Source organism: Coregonus clupeaformis, chromosome 1 (assembly GCF_020615455.1).
Source record: "Coregonus clupeaformis isolate EN_2021a chromosome 1, ASM2061545v1, whole genome shotgun sequence".
NCBI lineage: Eukaryota > Metazoa > Chordata > Actinopteri > Salmoniformes > Salmonidae > Coregonus > Coregonus clupeaformis.
Window position 1 is genome coordinate 48,419,975 of NC_059192.1, and position 19,406 is coordinate 48,439,380.

General features: G+C 41.2%; 2 protein-coding genes across 2 annotated transcripts; both read left to right on the forward strand.

The window, feature by feature from the left end:
- Positions 1–515: 515 nt before the first annotated feature.
- Positions 516–4,329, forward strand: LOC121582871 (T-cell leukemia homeobox protein 1-like). Its single transcript, XM_041899023.1, has 3 exons — positions 516–948; positions 2,145–2,382; positions 3,635–4,329. Exons 1-3 carry the CDS (start codon positions 516–518, stop codon positions 3,843–3,845), a joined length of 882 nt encoding a protein of 293 aa, XP_041754957.1. The 3' UTR covers positions 3,846–4,329.
- A 3,165-nt stretch (positions 4,330–7,494) lies between these two features.
- LOC121582861 (succinate dehydrogenase assembly factor 4, mitochondrial) lies at positions 7,495–15,850 on the forward strand. The gene is made up of 3 exons (XM_041899011.2): positions 7,495–7,671; positions 12,797–12,910; positions 15,184–15,850. Exons 1-3 carry the CDS (start codon positions 7,593–7,595, stop codon positions 15,291–15,293), a joined length of 303 nt encoding a protein of 100 aa, XP_041754945.1. The 5' UTR covers positions 7,495–7,592; the 3' UTR covers positions 15,294–15,850.
- The last annotated feature ends 3,556 nt before the right edge of the window (positions 15,851–19,406 follow it).

Consider the following 19,406-nt stretch of genomic DNA (forward strand, 5'->3'; position numbering starts at 1 on the left):
AAGCACGTTAAACAATTTCACTGCTTGCACGGAGTTGACCACGCACCTATTTAATTGATGTTGTGAAAATGTACTGTACCATGAGGTGAAATAAATAGGCTACAGAATATAAACATTGCCTACTTTCACAAGACTCCGCCTGGTGTTTATGAAGTGTGCCACGAGTCCATAGAGGAGGCGCGCAGCTTTCACTGAATGAGCTTGTGGTCTCTCCGTAGTGTCTTTAGCCAATTGAGCCTCGAGGCCTAAAATTGGGTCTTAATCTCGCTCTGCCTATTTGGCACTTTGATTGATGCTCTCTTACTCCAGCCGGCAAGGCTGCCTGAGCCAAAAAGGAAGAAGAAAAAAACAGACAATCGCTTTTAGTTTAGCCTCACACACATACACTCTCTCACGCACACATGCACCCACACCTATTAGATAACGACTGGAGAGAGCAGAATACGTTTTTAAGCTCCAAGATAAGGCGCACGGCGTGGAGCACCTCTGTAACTCGCGGGGGGCTCGCGGAGGCCATGGATCATATTGAAGCGCATCTCCATCACACTCACGTGGAGCCCATCAGCTTTGGGATCGACCACATCCTCAACAACGTGGATCAGAGCTGCATGCTCGGCGGTAGGATGCCCGAGTCGGACTATGGACTCGGCTGCGTTGTCAGCACTGCCTACAACACCATGACCGGTAACTTCACCGGCAACAACTCTGGATATAACAGCAACGCATATGGGGTAGCCAATCTGAGCGGCACCTATAACATGAACATGGGGATGAACGTCAGTGGGAATAACGGAGTCATCCGTGTGCCTGCGCACCGGCCTCTGAACAGTGGACACTCGTCCATCCCCGGTGGTATGTCCACCATGCCAGGCTCGATTAACAACCTGACGGAATTTACCTTCCCCTGGATGGAGAGCAACAGAAGATACACCAAAGACAGGTTCACAGGTAGACCACCGCTAATGCACATAAAATGTGGTTGGTTGTCTGGGAATTAAATAGCAATATGCATGGCGTTGCCATGTTTATCATGAGACAATCCCTGTCATGCTATTTGTTTCTGATGTTGGTCCTTGAATGCACGTAGCCTAGTTATTTTTTCTGATGAACCTAGCTCTGAAAATAATCGATAATAAATCATATGCTAGGCTTCTGCTTAACACGCTGTGTAATTTCATGAGACAATTTTAGTTGATGAACACCAATGGCTTTTATTTATTTTATTAGGCCTTTATAGCTCGTAAGAAGCACCTACAATTAACGTTGACTTATAGATAATATAGCCTAAGACATCTGCATGCTATCGAAATAGCCTAAATTACATTTCCCAAATGGCTACAACAAAGTATAGGCTAACACCTACCCATTCTTGTTTCTTAGCGCTCCATGATTTAACATGAAAATGATCCTTCAAACCAACATTTTAAAAGTTAACTTCAAGCCTACACTCTTAGAAAAAAAGGTTCTGGATAGAACCAAAAGGGGTTCTATGCTTGCTTCATATATGGAACCGCTTAAAGTTCTATATAGAACCGAAATTGTTTCCATATAGAACCCTATATGGAACCCAAGGGTTATATAAGGAACCAATTATCAAATCAAAGTTTATTGGTTGTGTACACAGATTTGCATATGTCATCGAAGGTGTAGCCAAATGCTTGTGTTTCTAGCTCCAATAATGCAAAAACAATACACAGATTTTGGTTTTGAAGAAGAACTCCTGGGTTTTTGATCAAATAACCCTACAAAAGGTTCTATATAGAACATTTAGGGGTGCCATATATGAAGCAAGCAATAAAACCATTTTTGGTTCTATACAGAACCTTTTTTTCTAAGAGAGTGGGATGGTTTTAATTATTTGTTTTTTTACTAAAGTTTTTTCCTCCCACTTATATCATTCAGGCCTGCACGTATCAGAGTAGACTGTTAACAATAGGATGTTTGGTCTAGGAATTTGACATTTCATATTGAATTCGCACTTCTTTGTGTCACGTTCCGGCATTTGAACCCTTTAATTTTCCCTGCGAGCTATATATCTCCCCTCTCAGTCTGACGTTGATTGAACTTGCTTCGCTGCTATGTTGCTGCTCTCTTTCTGATTTTGCTGCTTGCTTTTGCCCCTATCTATCCGTCTCCCAATCCAGTGGCGCTTTCACCCCTCACTGTAACACGCCGTGTAGGTCACCCGTACCAGAACCGAACGCCCCCTAAGAAGAAAAAGCCCCGGACGTCTTTTACCCGCCTGCAGATCTGCGAGTTGGAGAAACGCTTTCACCGACAGAAGTACCTGGCTTCCGCAGAGCGCGCGGCTTTGGCTAAGGCCCTCAAGATGACTGACGCGCAAGTCAAAACATGGTTCCAGAACAGAAGAACAAAATGGAGGTGAGATTACTGATGATTATCTGTATAGCCTACATTTAACGTAGCCTATAAGGTGTACTCTCCAGCGCGGAATGTCATAGTTTGTTTGTGTGTGTGTGTGTGTGTGTGTGCGTGTGTGTGTGTGTGTGTGCGCGCTTGCGCGCGCGTGTGTGTGTGTTTTAGCTCTGTTGGTGATTTTATGTATAGCATGGGCTATTTATTTACACTCCAAGAAGGCTACAAACCCAACAAAAATAGCAATAGGCCAACACATTTGGGTGATATTTTACAAATATTAACTCTAACATAATAACGCATAGAAAATGATGTCTTTATGTATTATATGCCATGAATTAATTGTGTGCATTTGATAAAAATATGTACAAAAATCCAATGGCCCCACTTCTACGTCTACCCCAGGTCGTAAATAGTATTTTATTATTGACGTTTTCGGTTCTAAACCTTTGCATTCAGTTAATTAATATTGTCTTGCAACAGTCAAGGAAAATACAAAGTGAGTCTTATAATGAGTTACATTCTGTGGCAACTTACTATATCCTATCCCACAAAAGTAGGATCATGATTCCCCTTAGCATATGACTACTCTTGTAAAAGTGAAAAGGTTTTTTCATCTTTCGAAATAATGTTATTTCAGACAAAAATAATGTGTTCTAAGGTCTTTATTAAAGATATTTTCAGGTGAAACATATCGTGGGTAATAGTGGAAGGCCTATTTGTCCACGTCTTTTACGCATTAATATAGAAGTTATTTTCAGTAGCCTATCTACTGAAGCAGTTAAATACATCTCTGGAGATTGGATTTTAGAAAATTAAAAAATAACAAAACAATCAACGATTAAATATGATGTTATATAGCCTAGCCCTAAGAATAAGTATGAAGTCAATGGGAGAACATAACAGCAAAATCTAAAGAAAGATTTAGGCCATCAGACGAAGACAAATTAATTGCCAAAACTTTATTTATTGCCACATAGGCTATTGTTGGCTGAGAAAAATGTCGAACTTTGTGGGAAATTTGCATTTGGATATCAGCTTTTAGCCAACAGGTTAATAATGCTTAAGCAAGCAATTTAGCCTACAGGCTAATTTTGTCAAACAATGTGTTAAAATCTAGGCTAATCATGCTTGATTAAACGTGTTTAAATTAATCCAGAAGACATTCACTTTGTGTCAAAATGTGATGTAGGCCTCTAGGCCTGTACGTCTCAGTGTCTGACGCCTCAGTGTCTCTCTTGTGTCTCCGGTGTTCTAGACGCCAGACAGCGGAGGAGAGAGAAGCAGAGCGACAGCAGGCCAATCGGATCCTCATGCAACTCCAACAGGAGGCTTTTCAGAAAACGATAAACCAACCGGCAAACCCGGACCCGCTCTGCCTACATAACAGCTCCTTGTTTGCGCTTCAGAACCTCCAGCCGTGGACTGAAAACACCGCCAAAATCAGCAGCGTGTCCGCCTGCGAATAACAAACTCTGACCGCTTTTATTTTCTCTCTTTAAAGTGATTGTAGTAATATAGGGAACAACTTTTTAAGATCATGAAGAGGAGTTGAAAAAATATGACACACGAGGACCAGGATTTATCTGACACTGCCTCGAAAAAAGTTTAGGTTGATAGTGTCAGTGAATTTAAGCCAGGACACGAGCCCAATAGCAACGTGCTTTTTGAGTTTCAGTTTATCTGCCTGTTTTTACGTGAATTCATTTCGGAAGTTTTATTTACAATTTTCAGTAGAACATAATCCAGTCCTAATTATGGACTAAGCCTATAGATAGACCTTGATATAAGTTAATAATAAGTAAGCACTTATTTTAGCACTTTCTCTTACAGGAAAACGTATAGATATTCATACCTGATCATTTGAGGAATAGGCCTAATTCAAGAAAAATGTATCGATTCGTAATAATAATAATAATATGCCATTTAGCAGACGCTTTTATCCAAAGTGACTTACAGTCATGTGCGCATACATTTTTAGGTATGGGTGTTCCCGGGGATCGAACCCACTACCCTGGCGTTACAAGCACCATGCTCTACCAATTGAGCTACAGAGGACCGTTTGTGGCATAAATTCAGTAGCCTATCTGTATCTCATAACAATGTTTATATTGCTAACAATGGTTATAAATTAGGTTTTAGCAGTTGGCTAGACGCAACCCCTTTCTCTCTGTGCAGGGAAGAAGCAATGACAATAGGTGACAATTCACCACCTCATCAAGTTTCTCTCTTATAAATGAGTAATTATCTTTGACCTTTTACCATATCACTCAAGCACTTATTAATTTGGATTAAACTTTATTGCAGTCTGCTATTTACCTGGTATTTGCTTAGAAATTAGTTAGCTAAATATTTTCCTAAATAATTATCCGATATTAGTTGTTGATTTTGTCTTTCAAACCACCACCATGGTAGCAATATTAATGTTGCCTTGAGTTTGTTGAAGTGAAAATGTTTTTTTTTGTTTTTCTGGTAGGTAGCCTATCCATTGTTACTATGCAATTTCTTAATAAAAACCAGGTAAACAGCTGAATTATGGCTGTAAAATAAGGTGTTATTTGTTAAATTGTCTTGTACTTTAGGCTATAGTCCTCTAATAATTTAAGTTATGGTGATCCATTTATAAATATGGCTATAATTATAAGGCCATATGAAATATTTTTAAAGACTTAATACAGCAGTGTTGTGCTTTGTGTTTTTGTCATATTTTGTTTTAAACCAATGATCATCATTCATTTTGGAGTACATGGAAGGAACTACATTGCTGTGTCTGGGACAACTGATGGCCAGAACCCTCTTTGACTATAGGAACCATCCCTCATATATCTGCCCTATTAGTCAATACCAGACCTTTATAATGGGTGTTTCCAGCAAGTGATTGATACTGGTTGCTTGATCATGATGAATGTGAATCTACATTATGGAGTATGCGGCTCTGTACTTGTGTGTTAGTGTGACACTCATTGCAACTGTAAAGTGTATGTATGTGTGTGTGTGTGTGTGTGTGTGTGTGTGTGTGTGTGTGTGTGTGTGTGTGTGTGTGTGTGTGTGTGTGTGTGTGATGCTGATCTTATGCAGCTGTAGGACAGTGTGTGTGTGAGAGTTAGTCCAGGGCCTCTCTCCCCATGGTCAAAAAGGAATGTAGGGTAGAATTTCCCCATCTACTCAGAAATATCAGCACTGCAGCGTCACTTAAGTGGCTTTTCCAAAACCCCTAAAATTCCTAAACCAAGCAAGCATGCTGGCTTTCAGTTGTTTCAAAGCCCTCAAGGAAAAAAGGTGGTCATCAATTAAAATAAGTGGATAAGGACAGTGAGTGGCAGATTAGAATGAGGGCTTAAGCAACACCTTGCATTTCTTTCGTGTCCTCATCAGTCTTCTCATTTTTATTTTTTGAATCAGTATTCTTATTTGTTTTTTCATTACATTAAAATTATTTAGGCTTGGTTTATGTAATCAAATACATGTTATTGTATTTCGACCAAGTGAGCATTTACTACTTGTTTTCTCTGCCACAATTCCACTTGTCGTAACTACAATCAAACAATATTCGTGACACAGCCACAAATATTCCTCAGTTCTTGTGTTGCTATTATTCCTTTTTGTAACATACTGTGTGAAGTATGGATATTTCCAAACATGTCCTCCGTTTGATCTTATTGGGCTTTGCTTCCCTAATCTGTATTGTTGCAATGCATTTATCACTACACACTCCCAATGAGCATTAACCCTGAGCTACAGCTTAGTCTCCTCTTTACAGTAATGTATAACAGCCACAGTGAGTCACTGAAGGCCATGCATTTTTCATTCACCACCAGGGAAACAAAGCAGCACATCCTGAACAACATTAATTAAGAAGTTGAAACATAATTTGCAATAAACCGATCTGTGTCATGTCCTTCATGAACATTGCTACAATTAATTTGCAATAAATCCTATATATTAATGAATAGGACTGTATGAGACAAATTAGCTACAGTATAATCTCTTGTCTTCTAGACCCAGATGAATCACTGTTCCATGCAAAGCCATAAATCAATGTGTAGCCTATGTCTCTGAATTTGAAATGTATGAATGGAGCAAGGTTATTTTTCATTTCGAACTGCATTTAAAATAAATAGTTAATTGCAGACTTTATCCTGCAATCATTGTTTAATCATCATGACCAGAATAGGGCAATTTGTACGTTACGAATGTGTATTAAATGATTTTGTATTATTTGTAGTATTTGTATTCATGGTTTTATATTTGATAAATGTTTGGCTCTTCTAACCCATTAGTTATCTTGTTTAACATATAAGAAAATACTAAATAATGTCCATAAAAGCATTCCATAGGGCGGCGCACAATTGGCCCAGCGTCGTCCGGGTTTGGCCGGTGTAGGCCGTCATTGTAAAGAAGAATTTGTTCTTAACTGACTTGCCTAGTTAAAAAGGTTAAAACAAATAAAAATAAAAAAATACCAAAGCTGTATCCCAATTTTTAACAAGGATTTATTTTCTCATCTCCTCTGGACCACTGATCGGTGGATTGATAGGTTACCATACTTCTTCCACACTTCACTGTTTTTAGTGATAAAGGATCCAAGGAATGCAAGAGAACCCATGAGAAACATCAATCTGTGTGTGTCACAAATAGCCATGCCAATGAAAATAGACTTTTTCAGACATGCACACATGCATACACTTTTTAAGGAGAAGAACATAGACCCATGCATTTTCCCACAGACATTCATAATGATGTTATCTCACGTTCTGCATCCAGAAGACATGATGATGAAAGCACTTACACAAGGACATACCGGTGGTGGTAGGTTGTGTTGTGTCCAAGGCTGCATCTGATCCCAATGCCTGACTGACGGTCAATGCTATACGGGATCCTTAGGACACCCCAACTCTGACGTTACCTCCCATTGATGTTGACATTTAAAATGGTTAAAGTTAGAGTTAGGTAAGGGTTAGGGTAAGAGTAGAGGTTAAGGTTAGGGTTTAGGATAGGGACGTCCCAAGGATCCCAAATTGCACTGCACCCTGATTGACTCAAACCCTTTACTTTGGCTCGCCCTGGTGGCCATACGTAGTTAATGCAGGGTTCATTTTGTCGCAATATGATGACGTTACAGACGTAATTAAAGCTTGCCAAAACACCATACAATTGTGTAAATGACTGTTTGACCTTTCTTAACAAGCCAGTGTATCTAGCTAACGGCAAGCAATATGTCTCTCCTACGCGTATGTGCTTCTACATCGATACGCCATGTGACCCAAGGGTTAGTCGTGGAGTCTGCTTTTACAGGTGCGTGTCTTAACTCGAAGTGTCGTTTCTCAAAGCCTAACCGCAATGTGCGCATGCTTGCTAGCTAGTAAACTAAACAACATCAAAATCGACGTTTATTTGTCACGTGCAAAATATACAGCAGGCGTAATTAGGACAGTGAAACGCTTATTTGCAAGCTCTTCCTAAGAAATGTAGTAATACTAGCCTAAGTCATATAAAATAAATACACACGATAAATAAGAAAAGTAGACGAGAATGAAATAAATACACAGGAAAACTGGGAAGTGGTAAAAACGACATGATTGTGTTGAGTGGTTTTGAAGTGGGAGCAATTTTTTAACCAATAAGGTTTTTAGCTAGCTTGATAATAAGTAAGCTTGCTAATAATACAATTGGCTAGCTTGCTTAAAGCTGCAATATGTCACTTATTTGGGCGACCTGACCAAACTTGCATAGAAATGTGATTTATAGATCTGTCATTCTAATTGAAAGAAAGTCTAAGAAGCGGTAGATCTGTTCTATGTGCGCTATTTCTATGCTTCCCGTTAAGTTATTTTTTTTTTTCATCTTTTACTTTAGGATTTGTACACCAGCTGAAAATACAATTTCTTTGTTTATGGAAAATATATTTCACAGCGGTATAGATGGTACAACAGAGCTGCCAACTCTCACGCATTGGCCGTGAGACTACTACTACTACTACTACTACTTCTTCTTCGGTGAGGTTTAACGGCGGTTGGAATCCAGTAAATGTTGCATTACCACCAGCTAGCAGACTGGAGTATAACTCCCTATACTTAGCTTTAAAAAAAATGAAAAAAATACCCTACCATCTAATACTACAATCACAAAAAATAAATAATGATATTCAAATCTACCATACTCCACTATTTAAATCTATTTATTCCCACTTCAGGCCTACAGCCTGAAGGGATGGGACACCACCACTTAACACACCCTGTAACTCTTCTGATGTCAAGTCTCGCACACCCAAATACCTCTCTGCAGCTGCCACCACATCCTCTATTTTCTGCGATTTAGGTTCCATCCCTCAGTACAGTTGATAACCATTGCTATAAATGCCAAAAATCCAATCTTACTGAAACATCACTTGTTGGTGTATCCCTCTGTACTGGTACAGATCTACTACTCACACCATTCCTCTCAGGATCCCTCCCCCTTGACCCATATTCCTCTACTTTCTTCACTGCCTCAGCATATGACAACTTCTGCACTACTTCAACCCTGGAAACCTCAACCTGCCTCTCTCGCACCAGACATTTCGGATCCCCAGCCCCATGGGCACCCCTACAATTAACACATATCACTACTTTCCCCAATGCTACACATTCCTTTGTCTCATGCCTTTCTGCACACTTCTCACACCTAGGAACCTCCCTCCTACACAGTGCTGCCACATGCCCATAAGCTTGACACCTGTAACAACATAATGTATTCGGCACAAAAGCTCGTACGGGATAACTTATATATCCTAACATCACTTTGTCGGGCAATGACTCAACATCAAAACTCAAAAGAACAGACTATGACTCTTCTGTTTCTCCACTCATGCCACCCTGTCTGCGTTGCACCAAACGACAAGCATCACAAACACTGGGAATCTTCCCCTTCAGTTGGTCAGCTTTCACATATACTGCTACCCCACTAATCACGCCGTTCAATGGTGCCCTTTTTCTTGAGAACAAAACAATTCACATTTCTTGCCCCCATTCGTTTAACACAGCGCGCCTGATCCCTCTGACCAGCAGAAACACAAACAATTATCACTAGAACACTTCTGGTTACCCTCACCGATTTCACAGCACCCAACTCTTTTCACCCACCCTGAAACCACAAATGGATCAGCCAAAAGGCAAGGGTCCATTTTTTCAAAAAACGTAATTCCTACTGTCACAGACTCATCTTTATCCTGACCCTCGGTGCAAACCTCGTGCTCCGACAACTTCCGACAACTTCACCACACCTACCACCTCCGATATTTCGCCCTCATTCACTTCCATTTCTCCTCCTGTCTTCAACTCACTCTGTTTACACTTTCTACCATTTTCTTTAACAAACCATCTCGCAATTTTTAACTGACTCAAGCTCACCCTCTTCCTCCCTCTCTCTGTTAGACCTCCTCTGCCTCTCTTTTTCCCTCCCTTCCTCCTCTGTATTCCAAGTATAACTCTCCTTATGATAGTACTGCACTTCTCCTGAAATGCATCTAGTTCTTGCCTTGTCTAGGGATGACATTTCTCCTCCGACTCCCCCTACTCTTCCAATTTCCCCCACGTCCAATACGTATGTACTGATTTCTTCGTTATGTAGACCCTCAAACACTGAAGTCAGACATGTTTGTTTTGATGTGACGCATCAATGTGGCCCAATCTACTGGGAAACTGGTCAGAATTGAAGGAATGATGGAATGGCGCTAAATACAGGGAAATTCTTGAGGGAAACCTGTTTCAGACTTCCAGAGATTTGAGACTGGGACGGAAGTTCACCTTCCAGCAGGACAATGACCCTAAGCATACTGCTAAAGCAACACTCGAGTGGTTTAAGGGGAAACATTTAAATGTCTTGGAATGACCTAGTCAAAGCCCAGAACTCAATTCAATTGAGAATCTGTGGTATGACTTAAAGATTGCTGAACACCAGCGGAACCCATCCAACTTGAAGGAGCTGGAGCAGTTTTGCCTTGAAGAATGGGCAAAAATCCCAGATGGGCCAAGCTTATAGAGACATACCCCAAGAGACTTGCAGCTGTAGTTGCTGCAAAAGGTGGCTCTACGAAGTATTGACTTTGGGGGGGTGAATAGTTATGCACGCTCAAGTTTTCTGTTTTTTTGTCTGTCTTGTTTGTTTCAGAAGAAAACATATTTTGCATCTTCAAAGTGGTAGGCATGTTGTGTAAATCAAATGATACAAACCCCCAAAAAATCAATTTTAATTCCAGGTTGTAATGCAACAAAAAAGGAAAAATGCCAAGGGGGGTGAATACTTTCGCAAGCCACTGTAGCTAACCAATCAGGTTCAATGTTAGCTAGCTAACATAGAGCTATAACTAGCAATGCAAATGGCTCTGCGATACGAATAATATTACTACACAGATCATACACGTAACGTTCGCTAGCTAGCCAGCCAGCTAACGTTAGCTAGCTAGCTAACAGTACACTTTAACTTGAAATGAAAATGACTTTCTGACAAAATTAGAAACATATTATTTTCTCCATCTCCTTAGCTCTCATACTCTAATGCCACTGATTTCAAAACTCGGTCCTCCAGAAAGTGGAGAGCAACACTTATGCAGTTCTACTACGTGATATCATTTAAAAAAGCAGCGTTAGAAAGGATTACCTACACATACTGACCAGCTCATATTATAGACAGAAGCGGGCTACATGGCAGACCAATCTGAACTCCTCTCCCGGCATGCCCAGCCCACTCATTATCTCAGCCAAGGTTGCTGTCTTTGTGTGGCTAAACAAACTAGGCTCGTAATTTAACACTGTTATTCGTATTTACAGATGGTATACAAGTTTGTTATTAAGGCACATGAAAGTTCACATGTTCCAGAAGTGCTCTTCACTGACGACTGGGGTGATGGTCAGATTCGCGTTTATCGTCGAAGGAATGAGGTGGAGGGTCCGTCATTGTCTGGGGCGGTGTGTCACAGCATCATCGGACTGAGCTTGTTGTCATTGCAGGCAATCTCAACGCTGTGCGTTACAGGGAAGACATCCTCCTCCCTCATGTGGTACCCTTCCTGCAGGCTCATCCTGACATGACCCTCCAGCATGACAATGCCACCAGCCATACTGCTCGTTCTGTGCGTGATTTCCTGCAAGACAGGAATGTCAGTGTTCTGCCATGGCCAGCGAAGAGCCCGGATCTAAATCCCATTGAGCACGTCTGGGACTTGTTGGATCGGCGGGTGAGGGCTAGGGTCATTCCCCCCAGAAATGTCTGGGAACTTGCAGGTGCCTTGGTGGAAGAGTGGGGTAACATCTCACAGCAAGAACTGGCAAATCTGGTGCAGTCCATGAGGAGATACACTGCAGTACTTAATGCAGCTGGTGGCCACCAGATACTGACTGTTACTTTTGATTTTGATTTTGACCCCCCCCTTGTTCAGGGACACATTATTCAATTTAGTCACATGTCTGTGGAGCTTGTTTATGTCTCAGTTGTTGCATCTTGTTATGTTCATACAAATATTTACATGTTAAGTTTGCTGAAAATAAATGCAGTTAACGGTGAGAGGACATTTCTTTTTTTGCTGAGTTTATTTTGTCTATGTAGAGTAAGATGATGGCGAGGATCTTCAACGAGTAGGCATAAACCACCTGAATATTGATATTCATTCGATCTTTCTTGAAGGTAGGGTGATTTTGAGAAATGAATTGTTATAACAAGAACATTTTCAAACACCCAGCTCTTCAGGGGAGGCCAACCCTGGAGAGCAAGCAGGATTTTCTTCCAGAAAAGAGAGTTCACCCAAATTACAAAATTTGTGTCCATACCTTGAAAGCAGTCTATGGACAAGGAGACTACAATCTATGATTTGGTTACCCACTGCCATCGACCATTGATATTAAAATGTTACTTTACATTTCATGGCCAAACAATCTCAAAGTAACAGTCGTTGAATTTTGAGCTCATTTAATGTTCAAAGCATCCTGAATACATCTGACCTGTGGTTTTTATTTTAAAAAATGTCCACCCTGGTCATGCGCCTAAGCCATGTCAAAATACGTAGAATTGCAGGAAATGAGCTTTAAAACAGTAATATTTTCCATCTAGGGGTTGTGCCAGGGGGCAATGAAATTCACATAGCAAATCTCACTCCAAGCTTTCTTCAAAAGTTGGCAGCCCTGGTACAATGAATCTCTACAGTATACTTGCTTGTTTTGGCGAACTATTTTAATTTTAGCAACCAGGAAATGGTTCCTACACTGTCACACATAATTTGTTTAGAAAGTCTAAACCTAGAGATTGATACCCTTCTCAAGCCACCTGTTAAACAATCATCTCATGTTGATATGTAAAAATCATACTGAAATATCAACACACATGAATCTTCTAGGTTAGGTATGAAGTGGTTAATGCCTCAAATGTGATGTGATTCTCTTGTGTAAAGGATGCTTGCGGACAGCAAGTAGAGCAGCGAAGGACAAGGAGCCACTGCGCAAGGCCAAAACCCCCCAGGGCCGCTTTGACACGAATGATGAGAAGATAAAGGATCCCCTTGAAAGTAGGACAAATTACACTGAACAAAAATATAAATGCAACAATTTCAAAGATTTTAATGTGTTACTGTTAATATAAGGAAAGCAGTCAATTGAAATTAATTAATTAGGCCCTAAACAATGGATTTCACATGACTAGGAATACAGGTATGCATCTGTTGGTCACAGATACCTTTAATTAAATACATTAAAAAGTAGTGGTGTGGCTCAGAAAACCAGTCAGTATCTGGTGTGACAACCACCACGTGGTCTGCGGTTGTGAGGCCAGTTGGATGTTCTGCCAAATTCTCTAAAATGACGGAGGCGGCTTATGGTAGGTAGATTAAATTATCTGGCAACAGCACTGGTGGACATTCCTGCAGTCAGCATGCCAATTGCACGCTCCCTCAACTTGAGACGTGGCATTGTGTTGTGACAAAACTGCACATTTTAGTGGCCTTTTATTGTCCCCAGCACAAGGTGCACCTGTTAAATGATCATGCTGTTTAATCAGCTTCTTGATATGCCACACCTGTCAGGTGGATGGATTATCTTGGCAAAAGCGAAATGCTCACTAACAGGGATGTAAACAAATTTGTGCACAACATATATGAGAGAAATAAGATGTTTGTGCGTATGGAACATTTCAGGGATGTTTTATTTCAGCTCATGAAACATGGGACGAACACTTTACGTGTTGTGTTTATATTTTTGTACAGTATACATACAGTGCATTCGGAAAGTATTCAGACCCCTTCCCTTTTTCCACATTTTGTTACGTTACAGCCTTATTCTAAAATTGATTAAATAAAACATTTTCCTCATCAATCTACACACAATACCCAATAATGACAAAGCGAAAACAGATTTTTAGACATTTTTGCAGATTTATAAAGAACAGAAATACCTTATTTACATAAGTACTCAGACTCGGGTGCATCCTGTTTCTACAACTTGATTGGAGTCCACCTGTGGTAAATTCAATTGATTGGACATGATTTGTGAAGGCACAGACCTGTCTATATAACGTCCCACAGTTTACAGTGCATGTCAGAGCAAAAACCAAGCCATGAGGTCGAAGGAATTGTCCGTAGCACTCCAAGACAGGATTGTGTCGAGGCACAGATCTGGGGAAGGGTACCAAAAAATTCTGCAGCATTGAAGGTCCTCAAGAACACAATGGCCTCGATCGTTCTTAAATGGAAGCAGTTTGGAACCACCAAGACTCTTCCTAGAGCTGGCCGGCCAAATTGAGCAATCGGGGGAGAAGGGCCTTGGTCAGGGAGGTGACCAAGAACCCGATGGTCACTGACAGAGCTCGAGAGTTCTTCTGTGGAGATGTGAGAACCTTCTAGAAAGACAACCATCTCTGCAGCACTCCACCAATCAGGCGTTTATGATAGAGTGGCCAGACGGAAGCCACCTAAAGGACTCTCAGACAATGAGAAACAAGATTATCTGGTCTGATGAAACCAAGATTGAACTCTTTGGCCTGAATGCCAAGCGTCACGTCTGGAGGACACCTGGCACCATCCCTATGGTGAAGCATGGTGGTGGCAGCATCATGCTGTGGGGATGTTTTTCAGCGGCAGGGACTGGGAGACTAGTCAGGATTGAGGGAAAGCTGAACGGAGCAAAGTACAGAGAGATCCTTGATGAAAACCTGTTCCAGAGCGCTCAGGACCTCAGACTGGGGCGAAGGTTAACCTTTTAACAGGACAAGACCCTAAACACACAGCCAAGACAAAGCAAGAGTGGCTTCGGGACAAGTCTCTGAATTTCCTTGAGTGGCCCAGCCAGAGCCCGGACTTGAACCCGATCAAACATCTCTGGAGAGATGCTCCCCATCCAACCTGACAGAGCTTGAGAGGATCAGCAGAGAAGAATGGGAGAAACTCCCCAAATACAGGTGTACCAAGCTTGTAGCGTCATACCCAAGAAGACTCGAGGCTGTAATCGCTGCAAAAGGTGCTTCAACAAAGTACTGAGTAAAGAGTCTGAATACTTATGTAAATGTGATATTTCAGATTTGTATATTTTAATGAATTTGCAAAAATGTCTAAACCTGTTTTTGCTTTGTCATTATGGGGTACTGTGTGTAGATTGAAGGGGGAAAAAACAATTTAATCAATTTTAGAATAAGGCTGTCACGTAACAAAATGTGGAAAAAGTCAAGGTGTATGAATACTTTCCGAATGCACGGTTTATTCACTGTTGCAGATAAAGCAAAATGTTGCAGATACCTTCTAGGATGCTCCATTACCTCTCACACTGTAATCATTCCCCATTGATTTTCCAGAGTTCCCTGATGGTGTGAACCCAGCCACTAAGGAGCAGGGGGGGCCCCGGGGCCCAGAACCCACGCGCTACGGAGACTGGGAGAGGAAGGGCCGCTGTGTCGACTTCTAGTTTCCATACCTGGTATATTACACATGCGATGTGGACTGGACATACTTTAGCTATAACTTATGCATCTATTTCTGAGGACTGTTGTGCAAGAGACCAGGAATGGTGCACCATACTGAATCAGGCTGGACTATTTCCCCATGAACGATACAATCTGATTGTATTTCACATTTATACACATGTAGTCTGTAGAACAGTCTCTTACTTTTTATGGTGCAATACTCACGTTGCACACTGATATTGTCTTCATTTGTTGAAATGTATGATGATGATGATGAGACATGATGACAGTGAACAGTGGAGGCTGCTGAGGGAGGATGGCTCATAATGGCTGAAATGGAGCGTAATAGCTGGAATGGAGTGAATGGAATGATAACCCCCCCCCCCCCAAACAAGATTTTTGATGCCATTCCATTCACTCCAATTCCGGCCAATTTTATGAGCCGTCCTGCCCTCGGCAGCCTCCACTGATAGTGAGTGATTGTCATGCAAGGTTATTACTTCCTGTACAGAGATGTCAATGTTGTGAATAAATACAATTGTAAAAATTCTGGAGATTACTCTGGCATGTTTTCACTTTTTGATGTATGTTCATGATATTGAGGAGTCATCTACAATGCCTCTGATCGTCAGTATTCCTACATTAGCGCATGTCTCTTGTCACTCAACACCCTTTCTCTTTCCTGGCTCTCGGTTGTTTATCGATTCTATGCGTACTGTACAATGAAGGGAAGTGCTCCTGCTCACCGACACTCAACAGGCAGCCACCTGACATCCATACCTGACCGGCTCTTCTATGTCTTATTGTCTGACTGGCACGCCCTTACCCTGTAACATGTACTGAACAAAAATATTAACGCAACATGCAACAATTTTAAAAGATTTGACTGAGTTACAGTTCATAGAAAGAAATCAGTCAATTTGACATACATTTTATCAGCTTGATATGCCACACCTGTCAGGTGGATGGATTATCTTGGCAAAGAAGAAATGCTCACCAACAGGGATGTAAACAAATTTGTGCACAACATTTGAGAGCAAAACGTTTTTTTGTGCGTATGGAACATTTCAGGGATATTTTTTGCAGCTCATGAAACATGGGACCAACACTTGACATGTTGCGTTTATATTTTTGTTCAGTATTGAAGCAGTGGAGCCATCTGTTGCGTGTGGCTGTATTGAGAAATTTGTAACACAAACTGAGATAACAAAAGTGTTCTAATACCAGCACACCAATAAGTCCTTATTGACCCGTATTGAGTTCAGTTGTGATATTAAATGATGAAATACTGTGAACAATGTGCACAAAACGAATGTATATACTAGTTTCTTACAGATGTGGCCCCCCACTAGAGGTTAGTGTTAGCTACAGTCTGGGAGCTGTCTGCTCATCTCATTGGTTGAGAGTAGCAGCAGAGCAATAGTAATGGCGTCTTTTTTTAGGCACTAGCTCCGCCATGGTTCGTTGGACAAAGCCTTTGGGAAAATTAATGGAGTTTTTGTAGCTAGGGTTTTTGGATAAATGCTGAAAATAAGGTCTCTGGTAAACACAGGCTTAGGATATCTTTTATACATTTTGTTTTATGAGATCTTCGTCAGCTAATGTCACTGTGGATTTTTGAGCATTATGTAATTCATGAAGGTCATATTAACTGACTATCTCATAGAACAAACCTATACAATATCCTAAGCCTGTGTAGTAACCTCTGACCTTTATTTTAGGCTTTTATCCCAAAACCCTATCCTTTCTCCATTCATTTTCCCCATATGAATGGCTGAACGAACAAGACGTAACTAATTTCCGGTTTTTAGGACTACAAGATGGTGAGCTCTATTGAACTATTTCCTTTTCTGATGTTGAGAGGAAGAGGCAAAGCAAGAGGATCGTCAATTTGTCCACACGGGAATACAGTGATAAGCAGACCGCCTGCCTTCCGCCTTTGGGACGACTCCCATTGTTCTGATGGAAATAAGACAATCTAGTCATTATATACAGTATCTCTGGTTGTATCTTTGTCACAGGAAGGAATGTAGTGAAACAAATGTTGCCGTAAGGATGCGTCCATTGCAATATTTTTTTGTTGACATATATTCATTCAACAGGCACGCGCTTAAGAAAACGGTATGTTCTGTTTGAGCCTCTCGTGGTGTGAAGACCTTTGTTAAATGGCCAGGACTGAGAGCAGGGTTTTCGTGAGCTAGGGGCTGGGCTGCTAATGTCATTTTAGAACTGGTTCAATATAGAAATTGGCTACCTGAAATGCAGTAGCCTCTGGTACATAGAGTAAGTCTGTAGTTTACATTGATCATTCTTGTGAATGTGCTGTCACCATCCATACATTTCCTTATTTTGTATTCCGAGTGGAAACGCAGAATGGAAAAACAGAATACGGCATTTTCTTCGATTTATATTTCTGAATTGGAAAAATGAAAATCAGAAATCGACTTCTATGCTCATTTATTGTCAAATTTGGTTATGGAATAACGGAAAACAAAAAACATTTATTCAATTTTAGATTTTTGTTTTTCGTTTTGTTCATACACCCTCAAAATATTCAAGAGGCTTAAGGTTGGCAGCACAAAGAAAAGGATTAGATTGTGTGAGTGTGACAGGAAGATAACAATACTAATGTTAGCTAAGATGCAGAACCTATTATGAAGTTAGCATGCCAATGAACCTGGCGCCGACGAAGATGGCGGCCTCGCGACTAGCTCTTAGGAAACTTTGTTTTTTATGTATTATGTTTTTACATTATTAGCTCAGAAAGTGTTTTGTATCATTACATACAGCCGGGAAAAACTATTGGATATCAGAGTGGCGGTAACTCACCAGCATTATGACCAGGAATACGACTTTCCCGAAGCAGATCCTTTGTTTGCTCTCCCCAGGGCAATTGAACTGATTCCAGCGGCTGACCCAAAACATCGCTGGTGGAGGAGAGGCACCCGGAGCGGCCTGCTGGTTCGACTTAGGAGGAGCGCACACCACCCACCGCTTCCAAGTATACTACTCGCTAATGTTCAGTCTTTGGATAACAAAGTTGACGAGCTCAGGGCAAGGATTTCTTTCCAGAGAGACATCAGGGCCTGTAACATACTTTGTTTCACGGAAACATGGCTCTCTGGGGATATTCTGTCTCAATCGGTCTAGCCAGATGGATTCCCAGTTCATCACGCAGACAGAAATCAATATCTCTCTGGGAAGCAGAAGGGCGGAGGTGTGTGTTTTCATGATTAACGACTCATGGTGTAATTGTAGTAACATACAGGGACTCAACTCCTTTTGTTCACCCGACCTAGAATACCTCACAATCAAATGCCGACCGTATTATCTCCCAAGATAATTTTCTTTGGTTATAGTCACGGCCGTGTATATCCCCCCTCAAGCCGATACCACGACGGCCCTCAAACCTCACTGGACTTTTATGCAAACTGAAAACCGCATATCCTGAGGCTGCATTTTATTGTAGCCGGGGATTTAAAAAAAGCAAATTTGAGGACTAGGCTGCCGAAGTTCTATCAACACATCGAATGTTGTACTCGGGCTGCTAAAATCATTGCTATTCGAACTTCCAGGATGGTTATAAGGCCCTCCCCAGCCTTCCTTTCGGCAAATCTGACCACGACTCCATTTTGCTCCTCCCTTCCTATAGGCAGAAACTCAAACAGGAAGTACCCGTGCTAAGGACTATTCAACGCTGGTCTGACCAATCGGAATCCACGCTTCAAGATTGTTTTTGATCACGCGGACTGGGATATGTTCCGGGTAGCTTGCGAAAATAATTTAAACGAATACACTGAAACTATGACTGAGTTTATCAGGAAGTGTATAGGAGATGTTGTGTCCACTGTGACTAATAAAACCTACCCTATCCAGAAACCGTGGATAGATGGCAGCATTCTCGCAAAACTTAAAGCGCGAACCACCGCATTTAACCATGACAAGGTGACTGGGAATATGGCAGAATACAAATTGTGTAGCTACTCACTCCGCAAGGCAATTAAACTAGCAAAACATCAGTATAGAGACAACGTGGAGTCACAATTCAACGGCTCAGACACGAGACGTATGTGGCAGGGTCTACAGATGATCACAGACTACAAAAGGAAAACCAG